The sequence below is a fragment of the Rhincodon typus genome, chromosome 10 (genome assembly GCF_021869965.1).
Source record: "Rhincodon typus isolate 14 chromosome 10, sRhiTyp1.1, whole genome shotgun sequence".
Lineage (NCBI taxonomy): Eukaryota > Metazoa > Chordata > Chondrichthyes > Orectolobiformes > Rhincodontidae > Rhincodon > Rhincodon typus.
This window is the reverse complement of record NC_063341.1, coordinates 43,065,809-43,088,601: the sequence shown is the minus strand read 5'-3', so window position 1 is coordinate 43,088,601 and position 22,793 is coordinate 43,065,809. Positions and strand designations below refer to the sequence as shown.

Sequence of the window (22,793 nt, the reverse complement as noted above, 5' to 3'; positions counted from 1 at the left end):
AACTAAGATTGGTGAGTTATGGGCCAAGATTGACATGTGGAGATATGATGTTCTGGCTGTAACAGAGACCTGCCAAAAAGAAGGTCATGGCTGGATGTTAAATATTCCTGGATACAAATTCTTTTGGAAAGGAAGGAAAAGAAGATTTATTGATTAAAGAGAGCATTGCTTTGCAGTGCTGGAGAGAGAGGATGTCTTGGAGGTTGTCAAGGTTACAATCTACTTAGTTAAAGAGAAGGAATAAAACCGATGCAGTTATTTGTTTGGGTGCATTTGAAAAAACAAGAACTCTTTGGAAAGATTGGAAGAAAGAAATTTTCAAGGACATTACAGGGAAACACAAGAATTATAGTGGGGGACTTCACCAATTATATGAATATTGACTGGGATGGTAACAATGTAATTGGCAAAAAGAGGCAAGAGTTCCTAGACTGGGCTCAGGTTTTTTTTTTAAACAGCAGTAAATATCCAGCCTACTAGGAGGGTAGAGCACTGTTCAATCTGGTTTTGGGAATGAGGTGGATTAGGTGTCTGTGGGAGAATATTGAGAGTATAGTGATTGTTGTACCACAAAGTTGAGGCTGACTGTGGAATAGGGCAAAAAACAATCTAGAATAAGAACAGACTGGCTGGAAAGCCAACTTCAATGGGATAAGTGTCAACCAATTCTCAGTCAATGGCAATCAACACTATCAAGGACAGAGCAGACTGCTTGATTGGTACCCCACCCACCACCTTCAACATTCACTCCCTTCACCACTGACACATGATGGCAGCAGTGTGTACCATCTACAAAATGGTTATGGTTATATTCTGTCGTTGGGATGATCATCACCACGCTTGTATGGCTACTTGTCAGCACAAACCTGAATATCATCCTGGTCCTGCTATATTTGGATATGAACTACGTCAATACCTGAGGAGTTGCAAATTTTACTGAACTTCGTGCAGTCATCAGCGAGCATCCCCATTTCTGACATTATGGTGGAAGGAAGGAATGGAGGCCGAGTTTATGTTCTGAGGTTGCTGAACCCAATGTTCAATCCACAAGGCTTTAGAGTGTATAAATGGAAAATGAGGTGCTCTTCTACCAGTTTTCATTGAGCTTCATTGGAACACTGCAGCAGGCCGAAGACACAACGCAACTGGGGCAGGACGGTGGTTTGAAATTAGAAGTGACCGGAAAGATGGAATAATGTTTATGGACTGAGTGGAGGTGTTCCAGCCAGTCTGTTCATATTTGCATTCGGCATCCCTTGTGAATAGGAGACTGCATTTATAAGCAGTGGATCCAGTCCATTTGGTTGAAAGAATTGAAAGTAAATTTCTTCACCTGGAATGGGTTTTTAAGGTCCTAAACATTGAGGAGGTAACATGTAAAGGGCACGTGTTGTAACTTCTGCAACTGACTGGAAACTGGCTTTTGTGGGTGTTAGAATGAGATGTTAGGGGTGACAGAGGATTGGACAACACTGAGGAAGGAATGGTCTCTACTGAGTGCTTATAGTGGTTGAGTGAGGAAGATGTGTTTGATGGCATCATGCTGGAGTTAGCAAAAAAAGGCAGTGGAGGCTCGTGGCATGCGAAGTCAGACCAATAGAAATAGGAACAGAATTGGGCCATTCGGCCCAGTGAGTCTTCTGGCTGATGTGTTTCTCAAACCATTCTCCGGTCTTCTCCCAGTAACCCTTGATCCCCTTACCAGTCAAGAACCTATCTATCTTTATCTTAAATACACTCAGTGACTTGGCCTCCACAGCTATCTGCGGCAGCGAGTTCAATAGGATGCATATCTTTGGATATTTAGTTTCCAGCCCTAATCCTCTTGCAGCCACAACATCATATCTGCCAGCTTTCATCTGCAGTACAAGTTCATTTACGTTGTTTCATGTATTGCATGCATTTAAGTGCAACACCACCAGTCATGCATTGACTGTCCCCCTTCTCATAGATTTCCCCTTATCTGCTGTGCCTGAAGTTAGATTTCAGACCCTTTCCATGCTGTCTGTTCTGTTACTATTGTTCTGGAAAGTTTAACCTCTGTTGAGCCCTACCTCCCCGTTTAACTTGTTTAATAATTTTCCTTGCAACCAAACCCCCACCCACTGTTGAATTAAAGCCCTTTCCACACCCTTAGTTATTCAATTCGCCAGGATTCTACTCCCAGCATAATTCAGGTGGACCCCGTTCTATCAGAACAGCTCCATCTTTCCCCAGTACTGGCGCCCATGTTCCATGAATTCAAACCTGTTTCTCAGTTGATTTATAAATAATTTGTGTTGAAAGCATCATGGGGAAGCTAGCACTGTCAGGACAGAGCAATTAAGATGATAAAAGTCGGAGAATTGAACGGAGTCTTTACAGGGAGCTGGGTGTGAGGAACCCAAGAAGGATTCAAACAAGGAATTTTCCAGGTTCCCCACAAAGGTTAGGCAAATCAACACTCATGTGTGAACCCATAGCTGCATCCTTTATTTGGAGACAATGTGACCATTTAAAGAAGAAACTGTTCAAGGTAAAAATTAGCTCAATCAGCTGGAGGAGGGTGGTGATGACTGAGGACTATTCAGGCTTCCACTTTAGGAAGAAGTGAAGAGCTGTCGGACAATCCTTTTGGGAAATAGAGGCATGGAGTAATTGTATTACTTAGTGAAGAAGAGGCAGTTAGGGCCAGGAAACTGAAAATTATTGTACTGAAGAAGGGCATCAGAAGAATCGTAAATGTATTTGAGAAGGGACTGTTCAATGAAGAAAAATAATCAAGGTAGGAAGAAATAAGCTCAGTGGGGCAGGAACAATCTGAAACAGTGGGTCTTCCAAAGCAGCTATGCTTGTGGATTTGAGAAGAAAGAAGAAGAAGGCTGTGTGGGATTGTGGGATGTAAGGTGGAAAATGTGGACAGAAGATCTCCAAAGGAAATCAGATCATTGACAGTCCTCAAAGTACTGGCTTAATGTTCAGTAATGGCAGATGATCTGGGGAAGAGGAGTTTGCTGTGGTAGGAACTCTTGCCTGAATCGGTGGCCATGGTGAAGTGTGCTGTGTCCCGAAAGGCATCAAAATGATCGCTTAATGAAGTCACCAAGAAACTGCCCAAGAAGTGGGGGAAGACTAGGAAACAGAGCTGTTTGACCTACGTGTACTGGGTGCTGATCCAGGTCCATCCTTCCACCAGAATTGTGTCCAAGGCCTCAAATGTCATGAACTCTGTTGTCGTCAACATCTTTGAGTGCATTGCCTCTGAGGCTTCACACCTGATACACCCCGACAAACACTAGACTACATTGGCCAGGGACATTCAGAGTACTGTCTGCTTAAAACTGCCAGACAAACTAGCCAAACGTGCCATCTCCAAAGACTCGAAAGCAGTTACCAAATATACCAGCAATGCTTAGGTCAGCCACACCAATGAAAAATAATTCAGGGAAGGTGGGAAAGTGTTTGAGAGTTGGTGCTTAGTCTCTGCATGACAGGGGTCACAATCCCAGATGATAACAGCCTCACTCTTGTCAGCAGTTTCATAACAGTCAGGGTTAGAACAGAGTGTAGCAAGTTTGGATGGTGATTGTTCTGAATGGATGAGGGGACCAAAGAAATTTAGACTTTTACTATCGCATCAACCGTTCTTATTGAAAAGAGCAAAAGCAGGTAAGAGTCCAGGAGGAGGATTCCAGGTGGAAGGGGTATACTGGAAAGGTCTGTTGAGCAGCTGAACTGCTCTTGCCTGAAGAATTGGTTATAGTGGTGAAGGCAGTAGAAGAAAAGTTGAACATTGTGTCATGCCTGAAACTCACTTCAGGTGGTGGCTTAAGAAGATAAAACTGAATCTTTTGTTGAGCATTGGTTGTTCGTTGCCAGGGAATAGCAGGTCAGATGGTATTTTGAATACATAACAAGGTATGGGATTAGAACAAGGGACGGGTACACAGAAAAGGAGACATGAAGAAGGACCTGGTGGAGTGTCAGTACCTGAGAGTTGTTGGAAGTTCAGTTTAACACACAAAGGGAAGAGAAGAAGCTTCTTGTTCAGACAGCAGCTGGGATAAAGAATGAAATGAGTCCGGGACACCTATAAAGTAGCTTAGGTTGGTGCTGATGGAGAGTGAGGCGTGTATGCTTGAGGTTGCACATGGCACAGAGTGGTCTTGGTCCAAGGACCATTGTATGTTTTGGAGATATCTAATCCTGGGTAGAATTTAAAAAGTTAAGGATGGAACTTCATTTGGAATCCATGTGGAATGAGTTCTAGCTGGAGACAGCCACTGCGAAAGGAGATACCTGTGAAAGTGAGTTTTGGTAACTACCTTATCAAACACTTGGAGAGAAATCGAAAGTGAAGAGGGTGAACATAATGAAGGATGCCAACAGGTATCCTGTTGGAGAGAGGAGCAGAGATTCTTCAAAGTAGGTTTTCTGGGAGAGAAGCGGCAGTGAATCAAACGCCAAAGATGTTTGATTCTTTGATGGATATTCGGCTGGCAGTATCTGTGGGCAGCATTAACATTTTGAATTCCTTGACTTTGGAGTTGAAGCGCGTTGGAAACGTCCTGGATTTTGTGCTGTTGCTGTGATCCCAGCTGATGGTACTACTAGATAATTCAGATCTCAGAATGAAACATAGCTTGCTAGTTTTCTTTGGTTAATAACTGTGATGGTTCATTGCTGAGGCATTCACATGAGGCTGCAGATTTCAAAAACTAAACCAAGGTATCCTAATATATAAGATCATTAGAATTATGTCAAAATACAACAAAGCTATGTTTAAATTGTTTCCTGATATTAGTGCTACGAAAATTGAAGTTCAGAGGAATTACACCCCATATCTCAACTCTTGGGGTTTTACTTCACTATAACTGACTTCTTTCAGGTTCATTCACCTGGACTTTGGAGTCTGTTCAGTACTGGTTTCGATCACTGTTCTGGAAGGATACTCTGGCTTTTTTTTTGTAAGAATATCTTGCACAAAAGAAACCAATACTCAGCTGTCACTATTTTGCTATGCAAACTCTTAAAAATAATTATATATTTGCAGACTTTTATCATACTGTTGAGAAGAGACGTGGGACAAGTGGAACAGAAGGACAGGTCAGGGAAAAGTTCTGGAAGATTGAAAATAAAGGTGTCAGAGAACAAAGGAGGGAGTGGTAAAGATGAAAAAGTGGAGAAGACAGGGAATAGATCCAGAGTAGGTACCAAATGCAGAATGAAAATGAGCTCTGACTGAAAGCAGAATCATGAGATACGAGATCCAGGCACTAATGTGGAAAAATGATATTAAAATGGAATTCCTGGCCAGAAGTTGTTGAACTCTGTTTAGTCCAGAAGACTGTAAACTCCCCAAATAAAGAATGAAGTGCACTTCTTTCAGATTGTGTTTGGTTTCATTGAAACGCTACAGAAGGCCTAGTACAGAAATGTGAACATGGGACCAGAATGGTGAGTTTAACTGGCAAGTGACTGGCATGTCACTGTTACGCCTGCAGGCTAAGTAGAGATATTACTGTGGGTGGCACAGTGCCTCACAGCATCAGGGTCTCAGGTTCGATTCAAGCCTTGGGCAACTGTCTGTGTGGAGTTTGCACATTGTCCCCATGACTGTGTGGATTACCACCAGTTTCCTCCCACGGTTCAGAGATGTGCGGGTTAGGTGGTTTCGTCATGCTGAATTGCCCATAGTGTCCAGGAGTGTGCAGGCTGTGGTTAGCCATGGGAAATGCAGGGTTACAGGAATAGGGTAGAGGGTTGGGTCTGGGTGGGATGCTGTTTGTAGGGTCAGTGTGGACTTGATGGGTCAAATGACCTGCTTCAACACTGTAGGGATTCTATGATTTAGGAAGTCACAACCTTCCTTGGCCTCCAGCTCTAACTCAGTTAGGGACTTCCTCAGAGGTTTCCAGCTGTCGGGTATTTGCCCGCTGAAAATTTTAACTTCCTAGGCAATTCCCGCGTAGCCGTTACTTATGAACTTCCGCATGATTGTCATGCACATCTTCAGCGAAAGTCTGGACTCTGACTATCCAGAGATCGAAAGATCTCGGCAGTGTGCTGAAGACTTGTAATCAGCACTATAGCTTTATCTTGCCACTAGATGGTGTGCATGACTAAAATCGGATACTTAGAGAGAAAGATTTCTGATCACCGAAGCTTTCCAAATTTAGATGTACTTAGAAGAATCGGTATTTTCTGATACTCCCAGCAAAGGTTCTCATGTTAAGGGTAACTGTATTAAATATCTAAGGTTACTATTTTTGGGAAGTCCACTGTCACTATGAGCTACAAGAAAACCCTTCCATATGTGATTTGCATCTGGAGAAAGTGTTTTTGACTGTGTAATATTGGGGAGAAAGTAATAGTGTTTATGGCAGATTACCAAAACGAGAGTTGGTCATGGAATGAGATTTTTGATCGTGAACTCAAGAGGTCATAATGGCAGTTGTGCAGTCAAGACACTGTTGTGCAGATATTGGGACCAGGTCTGCAACCCCAGGATTTGTATACTGGTTTTATTTTCTCCCAGCCTATAGTTGGCTGCAAGGGGAAGAGGGTAAACAAACACAGCAGCCTCTGTCTCTGTCATGAGCACGCCCAATTTTATTGTTCTGGTTTGTGAATTGCTGAGAGGGGTCCGAAGTGGCAAGGATGCATCAATCAATAGAAATCTTGGTTGGAAATTTGTTATTTGGGGAGGAAGGTGATGCTGTAATTGGAGGTATGGGGTAAAGAAAAGGGATCAGGAAGGAGGCCATATGTGTGGAAAATGCCCAAACTCTTTTTTGGTGTGGTGCTCCTGTAATCTTGAGCTGAATGGATTGAGAATCATTCTGATAATTGTGAGTAACTGCCACCTAATGCTAAGGATATATTTTTACGCATGACATTTAACTGCAGTAAGGAGCCTTCAGGTTTGATTGAAAAACAAGAAGGTAAAAACATGTTGATGCCAGATTGAATGGCTGCAGAGATTTTCATGAATTGAATGATCAGAAAATGCCAGAGACATGGAGGATTTGACTGCAAGGATGAGCGGTTTTATAAGGTTGGCATAGCCAAACTGGAAGACACTAGTTCAGCAAGCATAGCGGTAAAAGTGAGGGATTTTGATGCTGATTAAGAGTTTTGGTTGAACTAAAGGTTTATTTTTATTCATTGGATGTGGCGTTGTTGGCTAGGCAAGTATTTATTTTCCATCACTAATTGCCCTGGAATTGGTGTTATTGAGCTGCCTTCTTGAAATGTTGTCTTTGGGGTGTAAGGACAGAGGGTAGAAATTGAGAGGCTAATTGGAAAGAGACTCAAATAGTTGAATCTGGCTCTGCTTGTGGGATGGTAATGGCTGGACTGTTAATCCAGAGACCCAGATTTGAGTACCGCCATGGCAGATGGTGGAATTTGAATTCAATAAAAAATATCTGTAATTTAGAGTCCCATAATGACCGTGAAACTGCTGCCAATTGTCGGAAAACTCCATCTGGGTCACTAATGTCCTTTAGGGAAGGAAACTGCCATCCTTACCTGGTCTGGCTTGCATGTAACTGGAGACCCACAGCAATGCGGCTGACTCTTAACTGTCATCTGGGCAATTCGGGATAAGCAATAAATGCTGGCCTGGCAGTGACGCCCTCAACCCATGAATGCATTCAAAAAAGGGGTTGCTTACATTATGAAGTGGAGGTTGACTCCCTCCTCTGATAACTAAAATCGAAACACCAAGAGAGACTTGCCTTGCCTTATAATCTGTTAAAAGAAGTGTGAAAATTGGTATAACCTGCTTCTCACCCTGAATCTGTAATAAAGGAGTGGTTAAATTCAATAGTCCCCTGACACTCACTTTATAATCAACAAGTAACAATTTATTTATCTAACTCTAACCGTGATCAAATTAACTGAACTATTAACAAACCAAACAATTCCCCCCCCCCCCCAACAACTAAGTGTTTCTGAATAAAACAAGATTCTAATGGTATGCTATTCCAATAAATACAAATCCCACTTAAATAAACCAAAATAAAAAAAAATTAGAACTTAGTCTCTTGAAATTACAACCAGGCCACTACTTTGGCATTTTCTGTGTCTTCTCTGTTGATCTTCTGTCAAGAACACCTTCTCCATTGAATTCTTTTGTCAGGACTATTAACTAAGAGTGCCATGTTACCTTTATTTAGATGATACTTTCTCTAAGTGCTAAGAGAGCTGATCTCTTAGCAGATGGCAGTTTGCTCTTGCCCAATTTTCCAAATGCACTCATCTTTTACACACTTAATGACATTTCAGTTTCTTACAACAGGATTGGTCCTGTATTGTCAAAACCATCAGATTTAAATTTAATTAGTTTTTAGTATCTAAGTGCTTGGTTTAAATTAGTCGGTTAAATTCAAACTAGCCTTGATAACAAAACAAAACTGTGGCTTGGACTGTTAACCATCCAGCCTTTTGATAAAAATGTTACAATTCAGGTACTCTGTGCACCTGCAAACCCACAATCTGCCCTTGACATTTTTAAAAAAATCTCCAAACCTAATAAAAGCACATCATCTTTTAAAGGGACCACACATTGCTTTCCCCCCATCATTTTATAACCATCAATATTTTACAAACGCCAAATTCTATCTTCCTGCCTACCAATCCACAAGTACTGTACCCAACTTCGCAACACCTCCCCCATAAGAAAAAAAGCACCGTCATTATGAAAAGATGGCTTCATTTTTTTTTCTTTTCTAAACCTTAACAGCGTCATTACTAGATCTATATCTCATTAATCTAGAGTACACATCTCGTGCTAATTCTACATATATGCAACATTGAACACTACCGTTTCTATCTTAGATAAACATTTTTCTTTTAAACCCACAACAAAGCATCTGCAATAACATTTTTGTGACCTGAAACATGTACAATTTGTAAATTAAATGCTTTGTAACATAAGACTCCATTGAATTAATCTGGTGTTCTTGTCCTTTAATCTTTCCAGAAATGTCAAAGGATCGTGATTGGTATACCCAACCATCTCTGATGTATTGTTTGCAGTGTAGACATTAAGATGCTGTAAGACCTGTACCAAACTCAATAACTCCTTTTCAATGCTTGAATATCTTTTCTGGTGGATATTGAGTTTCTTTGAAAAATAACCGATTGGCCTTTCAATTCCACAATCATCCACCTGTAACAACACTGCTCCAAACCCTACTCTGCTTGCGTCAATGGTGACTTTAAAGCGTTTCAAGCAATTTGGCTTGGCTAAAACTGATGTGGTGGTTAACACTGCTTTGAAATTCTCAAATGCCTCCTGGCATTGTTCTGTCCACTGAAATTTCGTATTCTTCTTTAACAAATCCCTAAAGTTTGGTGCAAATTTCCTGTAGAATCTGCTCAGTCCCAAAAAACGTAGCTCTTCCTTCTTTGAGATGGTCATGGAAATTCCTTGATGGTCTTTGTTTTCATCATTCTCAGCGTCATCTGTCCGTGTCCGATGTTGTGCCCTAAGAATGTCACTTCTGCCTTCATGAATTCTGATTTTGCCAGGTTTATGAAAAACTTTGCCTCCTGTAGTCTCTCAAAGAGCTCTGCCAAATACTTGATGTGATCTTTCCATGAATGGCTAAAGATCACTGAGTCACCTATATAGATGGCACAATTAGTCAATCCTGCCACAACTCTGTTTAAGTCTTTGAAAAGTGGCCGGTGCATTCTTCATTCTAAAGGGCATGACTTTAAATTGATACAGCCCATTTGACGTTTCAAAAGCAGAAACGTATTTCGCTCTCTCTGACAAAGGTACTTGCCGATAACCGTGAAGTAAGTCCAACATTGTGATGTAGGCATCTTGTCCTACTTTTTCCACACAGTCCTCCAGCCTTGGAATTGGGTATGAGTCAGATTTGGTCACCGCATTGACTTTCCGATAATTTGCCCAGAAGCGTTGAGTACTATCAGGTTTGGGAACCAACATTAACGGCGAACTCCACTTGCTTTGATTCGGCTGTATGATATCTTCTTGGAGCATCGCTTCCACTTCCTTCTGAGCCTGTGATGCTTTGAGAAGATTAAACCTGTAGGGGTATTGTTTTATTGGAACACCATTCCCTACGTAAACCTCATGTGCTATGGTATTAGTCCTCACATTTCTAATTCTCTATCTGTCCTCCTAGCATTGCAACAGGCCTTTCAATTCAGTTCTCTGTTCCTGGGACAGAGAGCTCACTATCCTATCCCATTCTTTAAGGGCTTCTTCATTATTCAATTTATTCTGAGGCGCATCAAAATCCAAATCATCTGGATTTGATTCCTCCCTCTGAATGGCAGTAACTAATACCAGTTTCTCAGGTCCCCTTTCCTTGTCATAATAATTTTTCAGCATGTTCACATGACATACCTGATAAATTTTTACCAGATAATTCACCTGACTTAACTTCTTCTCAATCTGATAGGGACCACTAAACCTTGCTTTGAAGGGATCTCCTACCACTGGTAACAGTGCCAATACTTTATTCCCACATAATCCAACTGTGAGATCTCTGAGATTGGACCTATCACCTTTTCTTTAATTAATTTTAAAGGTCCTCTTACTTCGGGTCTGAATATCAATTCAAATGGAGTAAACTGAGTCAATTCATTTGGAGTATCTGTCATAGCAAATAATATAAATGGGATACCTTTATCCCAATCATTTGGGTAATCCTGGCAAAAAGCCCTCAGCATGGTCTTTAGGGTCTGATGCTACCTTTCCAAAGCTCCTTGAGAGTCAGAATGGTACGCACTTGAATTAATGTGCGGATACCTAAACTATCCATGACTACCTTAAATAATTTGGCAGTAAAACTGGACCCTTGGTCTGACTGACTGTCCCTGGGTAGTCCATAACGGGTAAGGAAAGCAAGCAACTCCTCCACAACCTGTTTTGCCTTGATATTCTGTAATGGATTTGCCTCCGGAAATCTGATAGACACATCCATTATGGTTAACAAATACTGGCTCCCACATTTGGTTTTAGGGAGGGGACCTACACAATCAATTGTAACCCGCATGAAAGGTTCTTCAAATGTACGAATTGGCATCAAAGGCGTTGATTTTATTACTGCCTGTGGGTTTCCTGCCATCTGACATGTATGACAGGTATGGCAAAATTCAGCCACATGTTTATGTAATCCAGGCCAATAGAAATGCTTCTGTATCTTAGCCTGAGCCTTCCTTGCTCCTACATGACCACGACAGGTAATTTGTGTGCTACCCACAATACTTTCTGTTTGTATTCGACTGGCAACACAATCTGGTGAACTTCTGCCCATTTCTCCTTTGTACTAACCAGCCAAGGTCTCCATTTCCACCTTAAGATTTTATTCTCAAGGTAATAACATTCTGGAATATATTTTGATTCCTCTTCGGAGTAGCCTTTGTTAGAAATCCTTTATCGCCTCATCTTTTTGTTGTAGCCCATTAATCTTTCAGATCTAAACTCCTCTGCCTGATCGTCTATCTGCTTAGGTTTTTCCTTTTACCATTTCATCAAACAGGGTGTCAGATAACTCGACCTCAACTCATTGATCTTTCTCGTTTGTTTTCCCTTCTTGTTTTAACTTATGACTGTGGGATCTTATCACCACCTCAGTCTGGAAAAATTCCAGGATATTTTCCTTTTAACTCCTCAGTTCTCTGGCTTTCTTTCGGCTCCTCCACAATAATGGGTATCACTCTGACCTTTGATCCGGCTTTATTGTTTTCAAGAACAAACTGGAATACTGGAATCGCCACTCTTTATTCACTCCCACTATCACTTATCCAGTCTTGATTGGACTTTCTAGCCTCATCTTTCACAGGGGAGCACGAATTCTCTCTCAACTTATTCCACAGAATATCACTTTCTCAGGCAACATTTCAGAAGGAATGCAAGTACTTTTATCTCTTACTATTAGAGACTGACCAGCTCCCGTTTCTCAAAATTTTCACTTGTTTATGTACTCCACCTGTTCTACCCGAGTAAAACTTACCCTGAGAGGTTAAGTCTTTGAAGAGATTGGGTGCTATCTTACTATTCAGCTCGTGACTAGGCTGTGCACTCTCCTGCAGGTCGTTTAGTTCTCTTGCGATTTCTCACTACATCAGTTAATCTCACTGGTTTCGCCTCTTTTACCACATCCTTTTTCCCAGCATCTCTCTTTAACCACCAGCACTGTGGCTATGTCCTACCTTATTGCAGTGAAAACACCTGAGGTCTTTCACCTCTATTCCACCTTCTTGGGCTTCATTTTTCACATATGGTAAACTATTCCTGGTGTGATCTACTTTTTGTTTGTCATTGAAGGATCTCCCTTTTTCTCAATTTCTATCCCTCATGGAATGAAATTGCTGTCGGAAGCTAGATTTCAATTTCTGCACGAATGTGTATTCATCTGCCATCTCTGCAGTTCTTCTCGCTGTTTTAACTTTCTAATCGTCAACATGAGTTCTTATCACTTCTGGAAGTGTGTTTTTAAACTCCAGCAGAATAATCTGTCTAAGATCCTTGTATGTCCTTTCTATCTTTAATGCTCCCACCCATCTCTCAAAGTTGCTCTGTTTCATTCTTTCAAACTCGATATAAGTCTGACCTGGTTCCTTTCTCGTATTTCTGAACTGTTATCTCTCTGCTCCTGATACCAATTCATAGGCACTCAAAATAGCCTGTTTTACTTTATAGTCTCCTGACACAATTTCTGACAGCGCTGCAAACACCTCGCTCGTCCTGCTTACCAACTCGGTGTGAATTAACATTTCCCACACAGTCTCTGACCAATTATTTGTGTAGCCAGTTTCTGAAAGGAAATGAAAAGGGCTTCTACATCTTTTTCATTCAATTTTGGTAATGTTTTGATATATATGTATATATCCCTACCAGGTCTTTCTGGCTAAAATGGGTTTGCTCATCATCACTCTCCTCCTCACTGAACCTACCTTCTAGCTTCATCTCTATCCTTTTAAATTGATTTTCCTGTCTAATTTGCAAATTCCGAAGTTCAGACTCTCTCTCTTTCTCTTTTTCAAACTGCTTCATCTTTTCCAACTAGAACATTCTTTCCCTTTCTTTTCTTCTAACTCCAATTGGCTCATTTGCAATTTCATGTTTTCTAACTCCACTGCACTTGCCTGTTTCTCTGGTATACCTAAATGCTTGATTATTTCCTTCACAATTTCACTTTTCCTCTTATCCCTAGTTAAATCCAATTCTAGCCTGTTTGCTAATTCTAACAGTGTCTCCTTTCTCTGTCTTTGTCTTTGTAAACTTTCTTGGCAAATTTGGGAAGCATCTTCAACTCCCAGAACCTCTTTAGCAAAGTTGAGAACCCTTTCCCCTCTTTTGATTTAACCAACAAGTAACCGATATTAAACAGATTTTCAAATTATCATGTAAGTTTTATTTAAAGATCTCGGACACTGATACCCAAGTCTGTTTAAATCTGCTGGGATCTTTCGTACCCTAAATCTGTCCAGATCTGTCCAAATCCGTTCAAATCCTGGACCCTATCTGTCTACCCACAATACTTCCTATTAACAAATAGGACAACTCCCCTCTAACTACTAAGTGTTTTTGAATAAAACAAGATTTTAATGGTATGCTGTTCCAATAAATAGAAGTCCCACTTATATAAATCAAAATAAAGAAAAGAATTGGAACTTAGTCTCTTGAAATTATAGCCAGGTTATGTCTTCTGGAATGTTCTGGGACTTCTCCAAGTGTCAGAGGTCCTGTTCACTCTGAGAGCCGGCTCTGAGGAAGCCAGACCAGCGTCAAGAACTTTGCACATGTAAATTAAGGGTGACTTGGTGACAGGATACTGGCCTCTGTGGAGTTACTTCAGTATTAAAACTGTTGGAACTGTCTTGAAAGGATTTGATTGCTCTGAAGGGAGTACGGAGGAGATTCACCAGGATGTTGCCTGGATTGGAACATGTTAGCTATGAAGAGAGGCCGGATACACCATGGTTGTTTTCTTTACAGGAGAGAAGGCTGAGCAGAAACCTTCATTGAGTTGTCTAAGACTATGAGAGACATGCTCAGGGTGGATGGGAAGCAGCTGTTCCCCTTAGTTGAAAGATCAATAATGAGGTGGCATAATTTTAAGGTGTTGGTGGGAATCTGGAATGGAGTACCTGGGATGGCAGTAGAGGCAGGGAACCTCACAATCTTTAAAAAGCACATGGATAAGCACTTGGAATGTCATAACATTCAAGGCTATGGGCCAAGTGCTAGAAGGGGATAGCATAGATGGGTTGTCACAGGATCTATGATTGTACTCATACTACTAATTTAATAAGGTAAAAAAACTAACGCTTGGAAAATCTCCTTTGTTGAAACTTCAGTGTTACGTATGCTCAAGAAGCAAATAAAGTGAATGTAGTCCACTCCTTGTAGTGTATTGTATGAATAATTGGATAAATCAGATACAGTTCTGTAAAGTAAAGACATTTTTGTGTGGTCAATTCCATTAAGTCAGGATGGCACTGAGTGGGTAAGTGAGAGATTGTTAGGGAGGGGAGCACTGAGCTGAAGAGCTGGAAATTTGGAGGTTTAGACTGCTAACCTTAGAGTGTATGTTTGAGATAGCTCCAGGACTTGTCAGGAGTGTTTTGAGTGAAGGAGGGGAATCTGCTTGGTAGGTTACAATGGATATGGCATGAAAGGCACAAGTTAAGTATGTGGTAATCAGTACATTGTCTTGACTATAATATTTTATGCGTAGGAAGAATAACAATGCAATTTAATGAGACTTAGCATAAGTATTTCTATGAAAACAATTGGAAGCGCTCTTTTAATTTTCATAACTTCACTAACTACATTATTGAAACAATTGCAGAGGCACTTAAGTTTTATAAATTGTTCTGTGACGGTAAGGAAATAATTAATTGTGCCCAAACTGATTATCATGATTTTGGAATAGAGCAGATAAATACATTTCTTTAACATTGGAAAAAGATGACACTTGCTTCAAAAAAAACCCATGTTCAGAAAAGCTCTATGTTTGGAGCAGACCTTCAGGTACCTTGGCATTTATTAACATTTGTAACAGAGCATTAATTATGTAAAATTCATCTTGTAGTTCACCGTTACTTATCATTAATTTGATCAGTCTCTGGGGAATGACATCATACAGAGCTAAGGTACTTTGAAAATTCAACTAAAGTCAGAACTATAATTTGAAGTTTGGAAATGCATGCCATGGCATATTAAAATGTCCAAATTTAAAATACAAAATAAACACGAAAGCCTCAGCAAAAGCGTATTTGCTGGATTTTCAGTCTGTCACGTGTCTGTCCTTTAAACATCAATCTGCCAAATATAGCTGTACAAGCCACATCAAACATTACTTGCTCACAGTGATTTAATTTTTTTTACTTTATGTAAATATGCAGTAATTACAGTAAACTTGGATTCTGTTAGCATAAGCTAGTATTGTACTCATAGTAAAAGAATGTCTTTACTGTGTGCCATAACTTATTAATTGTTGGAACTATCAAAGGCGTATCAAATTTGCTTTTCTCAGAAAACACCTGCTTCATGTGTACTTTGTGTGACTGAAATCAAAGTGAATCTGAATAGTATTTTAATAAATGCATATTAAAATTATTTGATGCTCTCTTAGGATTGTCTGTATCAAAATAATGTGAAGTGTGTACACTGGAAAGAGGGTGTTGGAAAAATGGAGACAAAACTGAATGTTGCACAAATACATAAGGGCTTTTCATTTAAAATGATGTTGGTTATTCACAAAGTATGTAAATATTTTCAACATGACTTTGTTGGTTTTCTCTATTTCACTTATTTAAGTAGACAAATTTATTAAGCATAGTACATACTTTTTATGTACATTCGAAATAAGTGGAGAAATTGGCTAAATTGGCAATTTTATTTTCAAGGTAGCGTGTATAACAAGTTCTTCTGTGTTTAGGACTTTTACTGGTGAAGAGTGTGATTTGTAGGCAACCTGCTCCCAGACTTTGGCTGTCCTCGTTGATCTTGTTATATCTAGGCGGGACAATAGTTACATAGTTTTCCTTTACTAAACTGTGCAGCCCAAGATGGGAGTTAATGGGTTTTCCAGAGTAAAGCCAATATCATTGACTCCCTTTTTGTTGTCACACAAGCATACTTCCTCAAAGTTTTGCAAGATATTATGGTGTGATTTTTCATGATTACTTGATAGTTTTGATGTAAGATTTTCTATTCCTTATGGAAAGTAGAGTACTTGTATTTGTGCCCCATGTAAGGAATTGATGCATTATTTGAAGTGCTGTTTCGGATGAAGTATGTAATCGAGGCCCACGCCCCTTTTACTGTTTGTGTGGGCAGGAAAAATCCTTTGGTTCTGTTCAAAGGCAAGTGGGAGTTCTGCAGTTGTCCTAAATGACATTCCTACTACAGTGACCATGAACAAATATCAGATGATTGGATTATTCAGTTATTTGTGTGATCTTCCTGTGTGTAATTTGGCCGTTGCATTTATTTTTAAGTTACTGTGATTCAAAAGAAATCCATTATGTGTGGAGAGCTATATCAATGCAAATTCATTCAGTAAATCACAGGAGTGAAAATCTGAACATGTTAAATCTGAATTGTGGGAATAAAATGTAAACTAAACTAGATTATATTTCATGCTGTTAAAAAAACTGTCCAAATGGCTTAGTTTTGTTACTTTTAATTAGCATAATGTTATTCATGAGACTATTATTAATTGACATGAGCAGATTCAAGTCCCCCATTATTTGAGTTTTTTGTTTGTTGGAATGCTGAATCCAGAACTTCCATCCTTTCTGCTTCTGTGCAGTTTCTGTTGGTTGGCAAAGAGAACAGCATGGAAAAAGACCCTTTGGTCCAACCGGTCCATGCTGACCATGTTCCCAAACTGAAGTAGTCCCACCTGTCTGTGCTTGACCCATATCCCTGCACACCTTTCCTATTCATGAACTTATCCAAATGTCTTTTAGACAATGTAACTTTGTCTGCATCCACCACTTTCTCTGGCAGTTCATTTCACACACGAACCCATCTCTTTGTTTAAAAAAAAAAGGTTGCCCCTTGTCCTTTTTAAATCCTTCTCCTCTCACCTTAAAAATTTGACCTCTAGTTTTGAACTTCCCCACCCACTTGCAACCGGAAGGCAGGGAGGGACACAGTCACTGGGAGGGAAGCTGCTGCTGCTGTGTTAGTGAACCATTCCATCTTTCCAGATTTAAGGATGTCTGTGATACAGAATTGAAATGCACGGGGAGCAGAAGTGTATGATTTCAAAAGGAATCAATTGTAAAAAAAAAAATTTGTAAGACACAATCGAGATTTCATTTGCCATGTACAATGTCAAAGGTGTTATGTAACTTTTTGTCTTTTATCTAAGTTGTTCATCATCATTATCAGAACCTTTCATCATAAAATCAGCTGTCTTGATAACTGAGTTCCTTGGGCAGCACCCGCAATCTTTGGTAGCATAATATGATTGGAAGTGTTTATTTTGTGACACATTATGATCTCAGATGAAACAATAAAATAAGATTATAAAAATATGTACAGTAATGAAAAGGGAATGATTAATTTGATAAAATAATTTTTATCATGTTACTGATGTAAAGTGAGAAATACTTGAATGGTTTTACAAATCACTATTAAATTGAAAACTGTTTAATCCAACAGGTGCTATGTTTATCCATGTAATTGGTGTGAGAAGTAAATGATTACTCTTAAAAGTAAAGAGAAAATTAACTGACTAGTTACATCCCTTCTGGTCACTCACACCATACTGTTTTGCTTTAAGATCAGTCTACAGCTGAATTTGTTAAGACTTGCCCATCTGGTAGTCAGCATACTCTTGGGACTTCATATAGTCAGTCTGATAGCAAGCTTGAACACGCTGTTCCCCTGATTCAGTTGTTTTTATCTCCACTCTTTCAGTGCCCTACAGGAGTCATTAAATCAAAACTTCATGCTGATCATTACGCATAGAGAAGCCCAACGGGATTATAGCCTGAACTTTCCGGGCACCAGAACTATACAAGAGGTGAGTTACGGTGGAATTGGGAGGTACAAATAGCTCATTATCACTAATCGAAGCTCTGCTAAAGAGGTTCTAATATTTTGTTAATTGTTGTGCAAATTTCTGATTTCTTGTTTGCTTGTCTGAAAGTTGCTGTAAGAGATTTACAGTGGCTGTTTTATTTTTCTCTATTATTACACGTAGTCATAGATTTTTAGCCGGGGGGCAGAGAAAGGAGTATGTGGGTTGTAGTTTCCACATAGTTGTTGTCAACCTCACACTTGTTAGATTCAGCAATTGGCAGTTCCAGGGGTTAGTGCAGCTAATATAGCCTATATTGTTAAGACAAACAGTACTTTTATTGTATATCATTCAAGGTGAGACCTAACTGAGTCTCTCAGAAGGAGGATTGATCCGTTTGTATCAATTATAGTTTCCAGAAGCTTTCAAAATCATACAATACTAAATTGCCATGATCTTTTCAATCATTCTTTTGCTATTTTGAGTACTGCAGGAAAATCAACTAAATTTAAAATTGGATTATTGCAAATATTATATACAAATAGAGACTCTGCTTTGGGTTGATAACTGTTAGATGCAGTAAGATCTTGCATTCCTTTTGTTCTTCTGAAATGTAAATTCATTTTATCACTTTTTTTGCAAAATGTCTGTTGATTAAAATATTGTGAAATATTTGATTTAAATGAAATGGGCAGCACATTTTATTTTTGTTATATCAACTATGTTTTAATTAATTGGTCTCGTGCTGTCAAAATTAAGTTGAATTCAAGTTGTCTATGAATTATGATAAAAGGTTAATCAATGTGGTAAAACCTGAAGGCAGAAGCTTGAATTTGGGGATTTTAATACTTATTCATCAAAGTATGGGCAAATGACAAGATAATAAAAGTAAATGGATAGCTCTTTGAGAGCTGATACAGACACTGAGTGATCCGTCTCAATTGTAAATTTCTGTGATTCCATCATTTGCAATGGTCTATATTTTTAATGAATAAAGAAGTGTGCTTAGCAACACTACAGGATTGTAAGGCTGTTTTTCAGTACATCAGTAAAATAATGTAAAAACTTTAAATTTCTTCCTTGGGGGGGCCCTTTCTACCAATCTCACCGATGGCCAAATTCACAGACATAATACTTTGGCCATTCAATCGTTTTTGCATAATCTAGCAAGGTCCCATCTCTTCTTGTCCCATTCACCCTACACAGATTTTGAATCTCATTTAACTGGTTATTGGAAACCCAACTGTTTAGCACCCACATAAAATGTCATTGAATATTTAAAGAGCCATTGCCACACTTTGTGTCCAATCCCTGAATTTGATAAAAGCATTGGACATTTTCTATCCTGCTAAATATAGTGATTCAATTTCTCTTTGTTGGATTAAAGCAGACTCGCTAAAAATGAGAGTTAGTTTTGATTATTTTCATCTTTTCTATTTTTACACAACATCTAAAGCAGCCAGCCCATTTTTTTCTGACTTTTTTTTTTCCCAAGCATTTGCAACTGGCCCACGTTGATGCGGTTTGATGCACATTTAAAACAACAAGAAAGTAGTCCAGGTCTCATTAAGACATCTAACTCAGTTTTCAAATAAAATGCAATGCCGTGAACAAGTAGATTTCCTCTACAGAAGGTAACCAGATTTATAGAACAAATCCTATAGAGGAATAGCAGTATTTTGCATTCAGGGTTTGGTACTCAATTTATTTTTGTTTTGGTAAATCTAACAAAAACCTTGTGCTTTCCAGCAGGGGAGTTCCTTCACCTCTCCATCAAGTGAAACCATAAGAGTTTTTCTGGGAATATCTACTGGCAATTGATTTCCATGAAGAGGGGAATGGAATGGAGGAAGATAGTGTGTGGATAGTGCATCAGTATAGTTGTAGCAAATACCAACCTTGGAATAGAAATTTTCCCCTGAATTTTACTGATATTATCATTTGCCCACATACATAGTCTCTGACTTATGGTCATGGATATCTGTGTTGACTTGCAAGACTTAAAATCTATTTTGAAATCATTGAATTTAACAAAGGAGAATGGTGCTGCCATTTGGCCCAACCAGTCTGTGCTGGCCCTTCCAAAAAGCAATTCAGCCAGTTCTTGCTCTTTCCCCAGATTTAAGCAAAATTTTCTTCTTCTTGTATTTTTATTCAGTTCTCCTTTGAAAGCTTCTGTTCAATCTGTGCAGTACTGTTTTGGAATGTGCATTCCAAATCCACACCTGTTTCTCTTTCTGTATGTCATCCTGGGTTCCTTATTGATTACCTTAAGACTGTGTCATCTGGATAGTGAACAATTATCCATTGGACAAAATTATTTTTGTTTTTTCTATCTAAATCCTTCATTATTTTAAACACTTGCAATGAATCTCTTCTGGGCCTCTCCTGAAACCCTTTTGCATTGTATCAGTCACAAAGTTCATGATGTAAGTTCTTTCTGAATTGCTAATGTTGTCCCCTTGTTTAAGAAGGGTAGCAAGGATAATCCAGGTAATTATAGACTGGTGAGCCTGACGTCAGTGGTGGGGAAGCTGCTGGAGAAGACGCTGAGGGATAGGATCTATTTACATTTGGAAGAAAACGGGCTTATTAGTGATAGGCAGCACGGTTTTGTGCAGGGAAGGTCATGTCTTACCAACTTGATAGAATTCTCTGAGGAAGTGACAAAGTGGATAGATGAGGCAAGGTCTGTAGATGTCATATACATGGACTTCAGTAAGGCGTTTGATAAGGTTCCCCATGATAGGCTGATGGAGAAAGTGAAGTCGCATGGAGTACAGGGTGTACAAGCTAGATGGATAGAGAAGTGACTGGGCAACAGGAGACAGAGTTGTAGTGGAAGGGAGTTTCTCAAAATGGAGAACTGTGACCAGTGGTGTTCCACAGGGATCCATGTTGGGACCACTGTTGTTTTGTGATATACATAAATGATCTGGAGGAAGGTATAGATGGTCTGATTAGCAAGTTTGCAGATGACACTAAGATTGGTGGAGTAGCAGATAGTGAAGGGGACTGTCGGAGAATGCAGCAGAATATAGATAAATTGGAGAGTTGGGCGGAGAAATGGCAGATGGCGTTGAATCCAGGCAAATGCGAGGTGATGCATTTTGGAAGATCCAATTCAAGAGCGAACTATACGGTAAATGGAAAAGCCCTGGGGAAAATTGATGCACAGAGAGATCTGGGTGTTCAGGTCCATTGTACCCTGAAGGTAGCAACGCAGGTCGATAGAGTGGTCAAGAAGTCATACGGCATGCTTTCATTCATCAGACAGGGTATTGAGTACAAGAGTTGGCAGGTCATGTTGCAGTTGTTTCGGACTTTGGTTCGACCACATTTGGAATACTGCGTACAGTTCTGGTTGCCACATTACCAAAAGGATGTGGATGCTTTGGAGAGGGTGCAGAGGAGGTTCACCAGGATGTTGCCTGGTATGGAGGGCGCTAGCTATGAAGAGAGGTTGAGTAGATTAGGATTATTTACATTAGAAAGACGGAGGTTGAGGGGGGACCTGATTGAGGTCTACCAAATCATGAGAGGTATAGACAAGGTGGATAGTAAGAAGCTTTTTCCCAGAGTGGAGGACTCAGTTACTAGGGGTCACAATTTCAAGGTGAGAGGGGAAAAGTTTAAGAGAGATATGCGTGGAAAGTTCTTTACTTCGAGGGTGGTGGGTGCCTGGAACACGTTGCCAGCAGAGATGGGAGAGGCGGGCACGATAGCGTCATTTAAGATGTGTCTAGACAGATACATGAATGGGCAGGGAGCAGAGGGATACAGATCCTTGGAAAATAGGTGACAGGTTTAGATAGAGGATCTGGATCGGTGCAGGCTTGGAGGGCCGAAGGGCCTGTTCCTGTGATATAATTTCTTTTGTTCTTTGTTCTTTGTTCTTTCCAGATACGCAAACTCTACTAAGCTGGAGTTTAATTCCAAATCTTCAAATCATGATTCTAGTGATATGAAAGAGTTCTGATGATGAACTTACCTACTGAGATCTAATCAGGTCTGAGCAGCATTCCGACACTCATTTGGTGATGTTCATTAAACTCCAATCTTACAGAATTTACCAGTTGAACAAAGTAAGCCATTATCACTGTCACAGTCCACCACTGCCTCTGAATCAATTAAAATACAAGCAGTTGTTCGTGTATTGGTCACGAACAAGCCAAAGGCATTTGTAGAATGGCAACGTTATGCTTTTATTTTATAATTCATTCATTCATGGGATGTGGATATCGCTAGCTGGGCCAGCATTTATTGCCCACTCCCAGATACCCTTGAGAAGGTGGTGGCGGTGAACTGCTTTCTTGAACTGCTGCATTTCATTTGCTCCAGGTATCTTACATACAGGTTGCACCAACAGTTTCTGCACACCTGTTCTTTTAATCATAGAAGGTAATTTTGCTAACAAATGAGTAAACCTTCAAAAAATTATAACAATGCTTGTGGCAGTTTGTGAATGATTTTGAATAATGACTTTCCAAAAGTGCACAGGTCACTTCATGGCCTAACAAAACACGTTTTGGCATTACAAAGCATTTCTAACCTCTAAATCTCAAAATGGCTCTTCTTAATGGTTGGAATCTACATCACAAGGCTCCTACCATAGCTGTCGGCATACCCAGATTTGCTGCAATCCTTGTTGAATACCTTGCTGTCCTTTACCCATGTAGATAGCTGCTTGTGCCCTTTTATAGGGAAATGAGCATTCATGGAAGTGTTTACTGTTTAGAGGTTATCCGAGAAAGCAGTCCAGTTCCTTTCATGAGTGAA

General features: G+C 39.8%; 1 protein-coding gene across 1 annotated transcript in view; it reads left to right on the top strand.

The window, feature by feature from the left end:
• The window catches only part of LOC109914996 (FAS-associated factor 1-like), a 106,586-nt gene extending 84,651 nt beyond the window's left edge, over nt 1-21,935 (top strand). Inside the window, exons 7-8 of the mRNA XM_048602093.1 lie at nt 17,912-18,017; nt 21,918-21,935. Coding sequence (XP_048458050.1) covers nt 17,912-18,017; nt 21,918-21,935 — 124 coding nt within the window. The remainder of the gene's footprint in view (nt 1-17,911; nt 18,018-21,917) is intronic.
• Nucleotides 21,936-22,793: the final 858 nt, after the last annotated feature.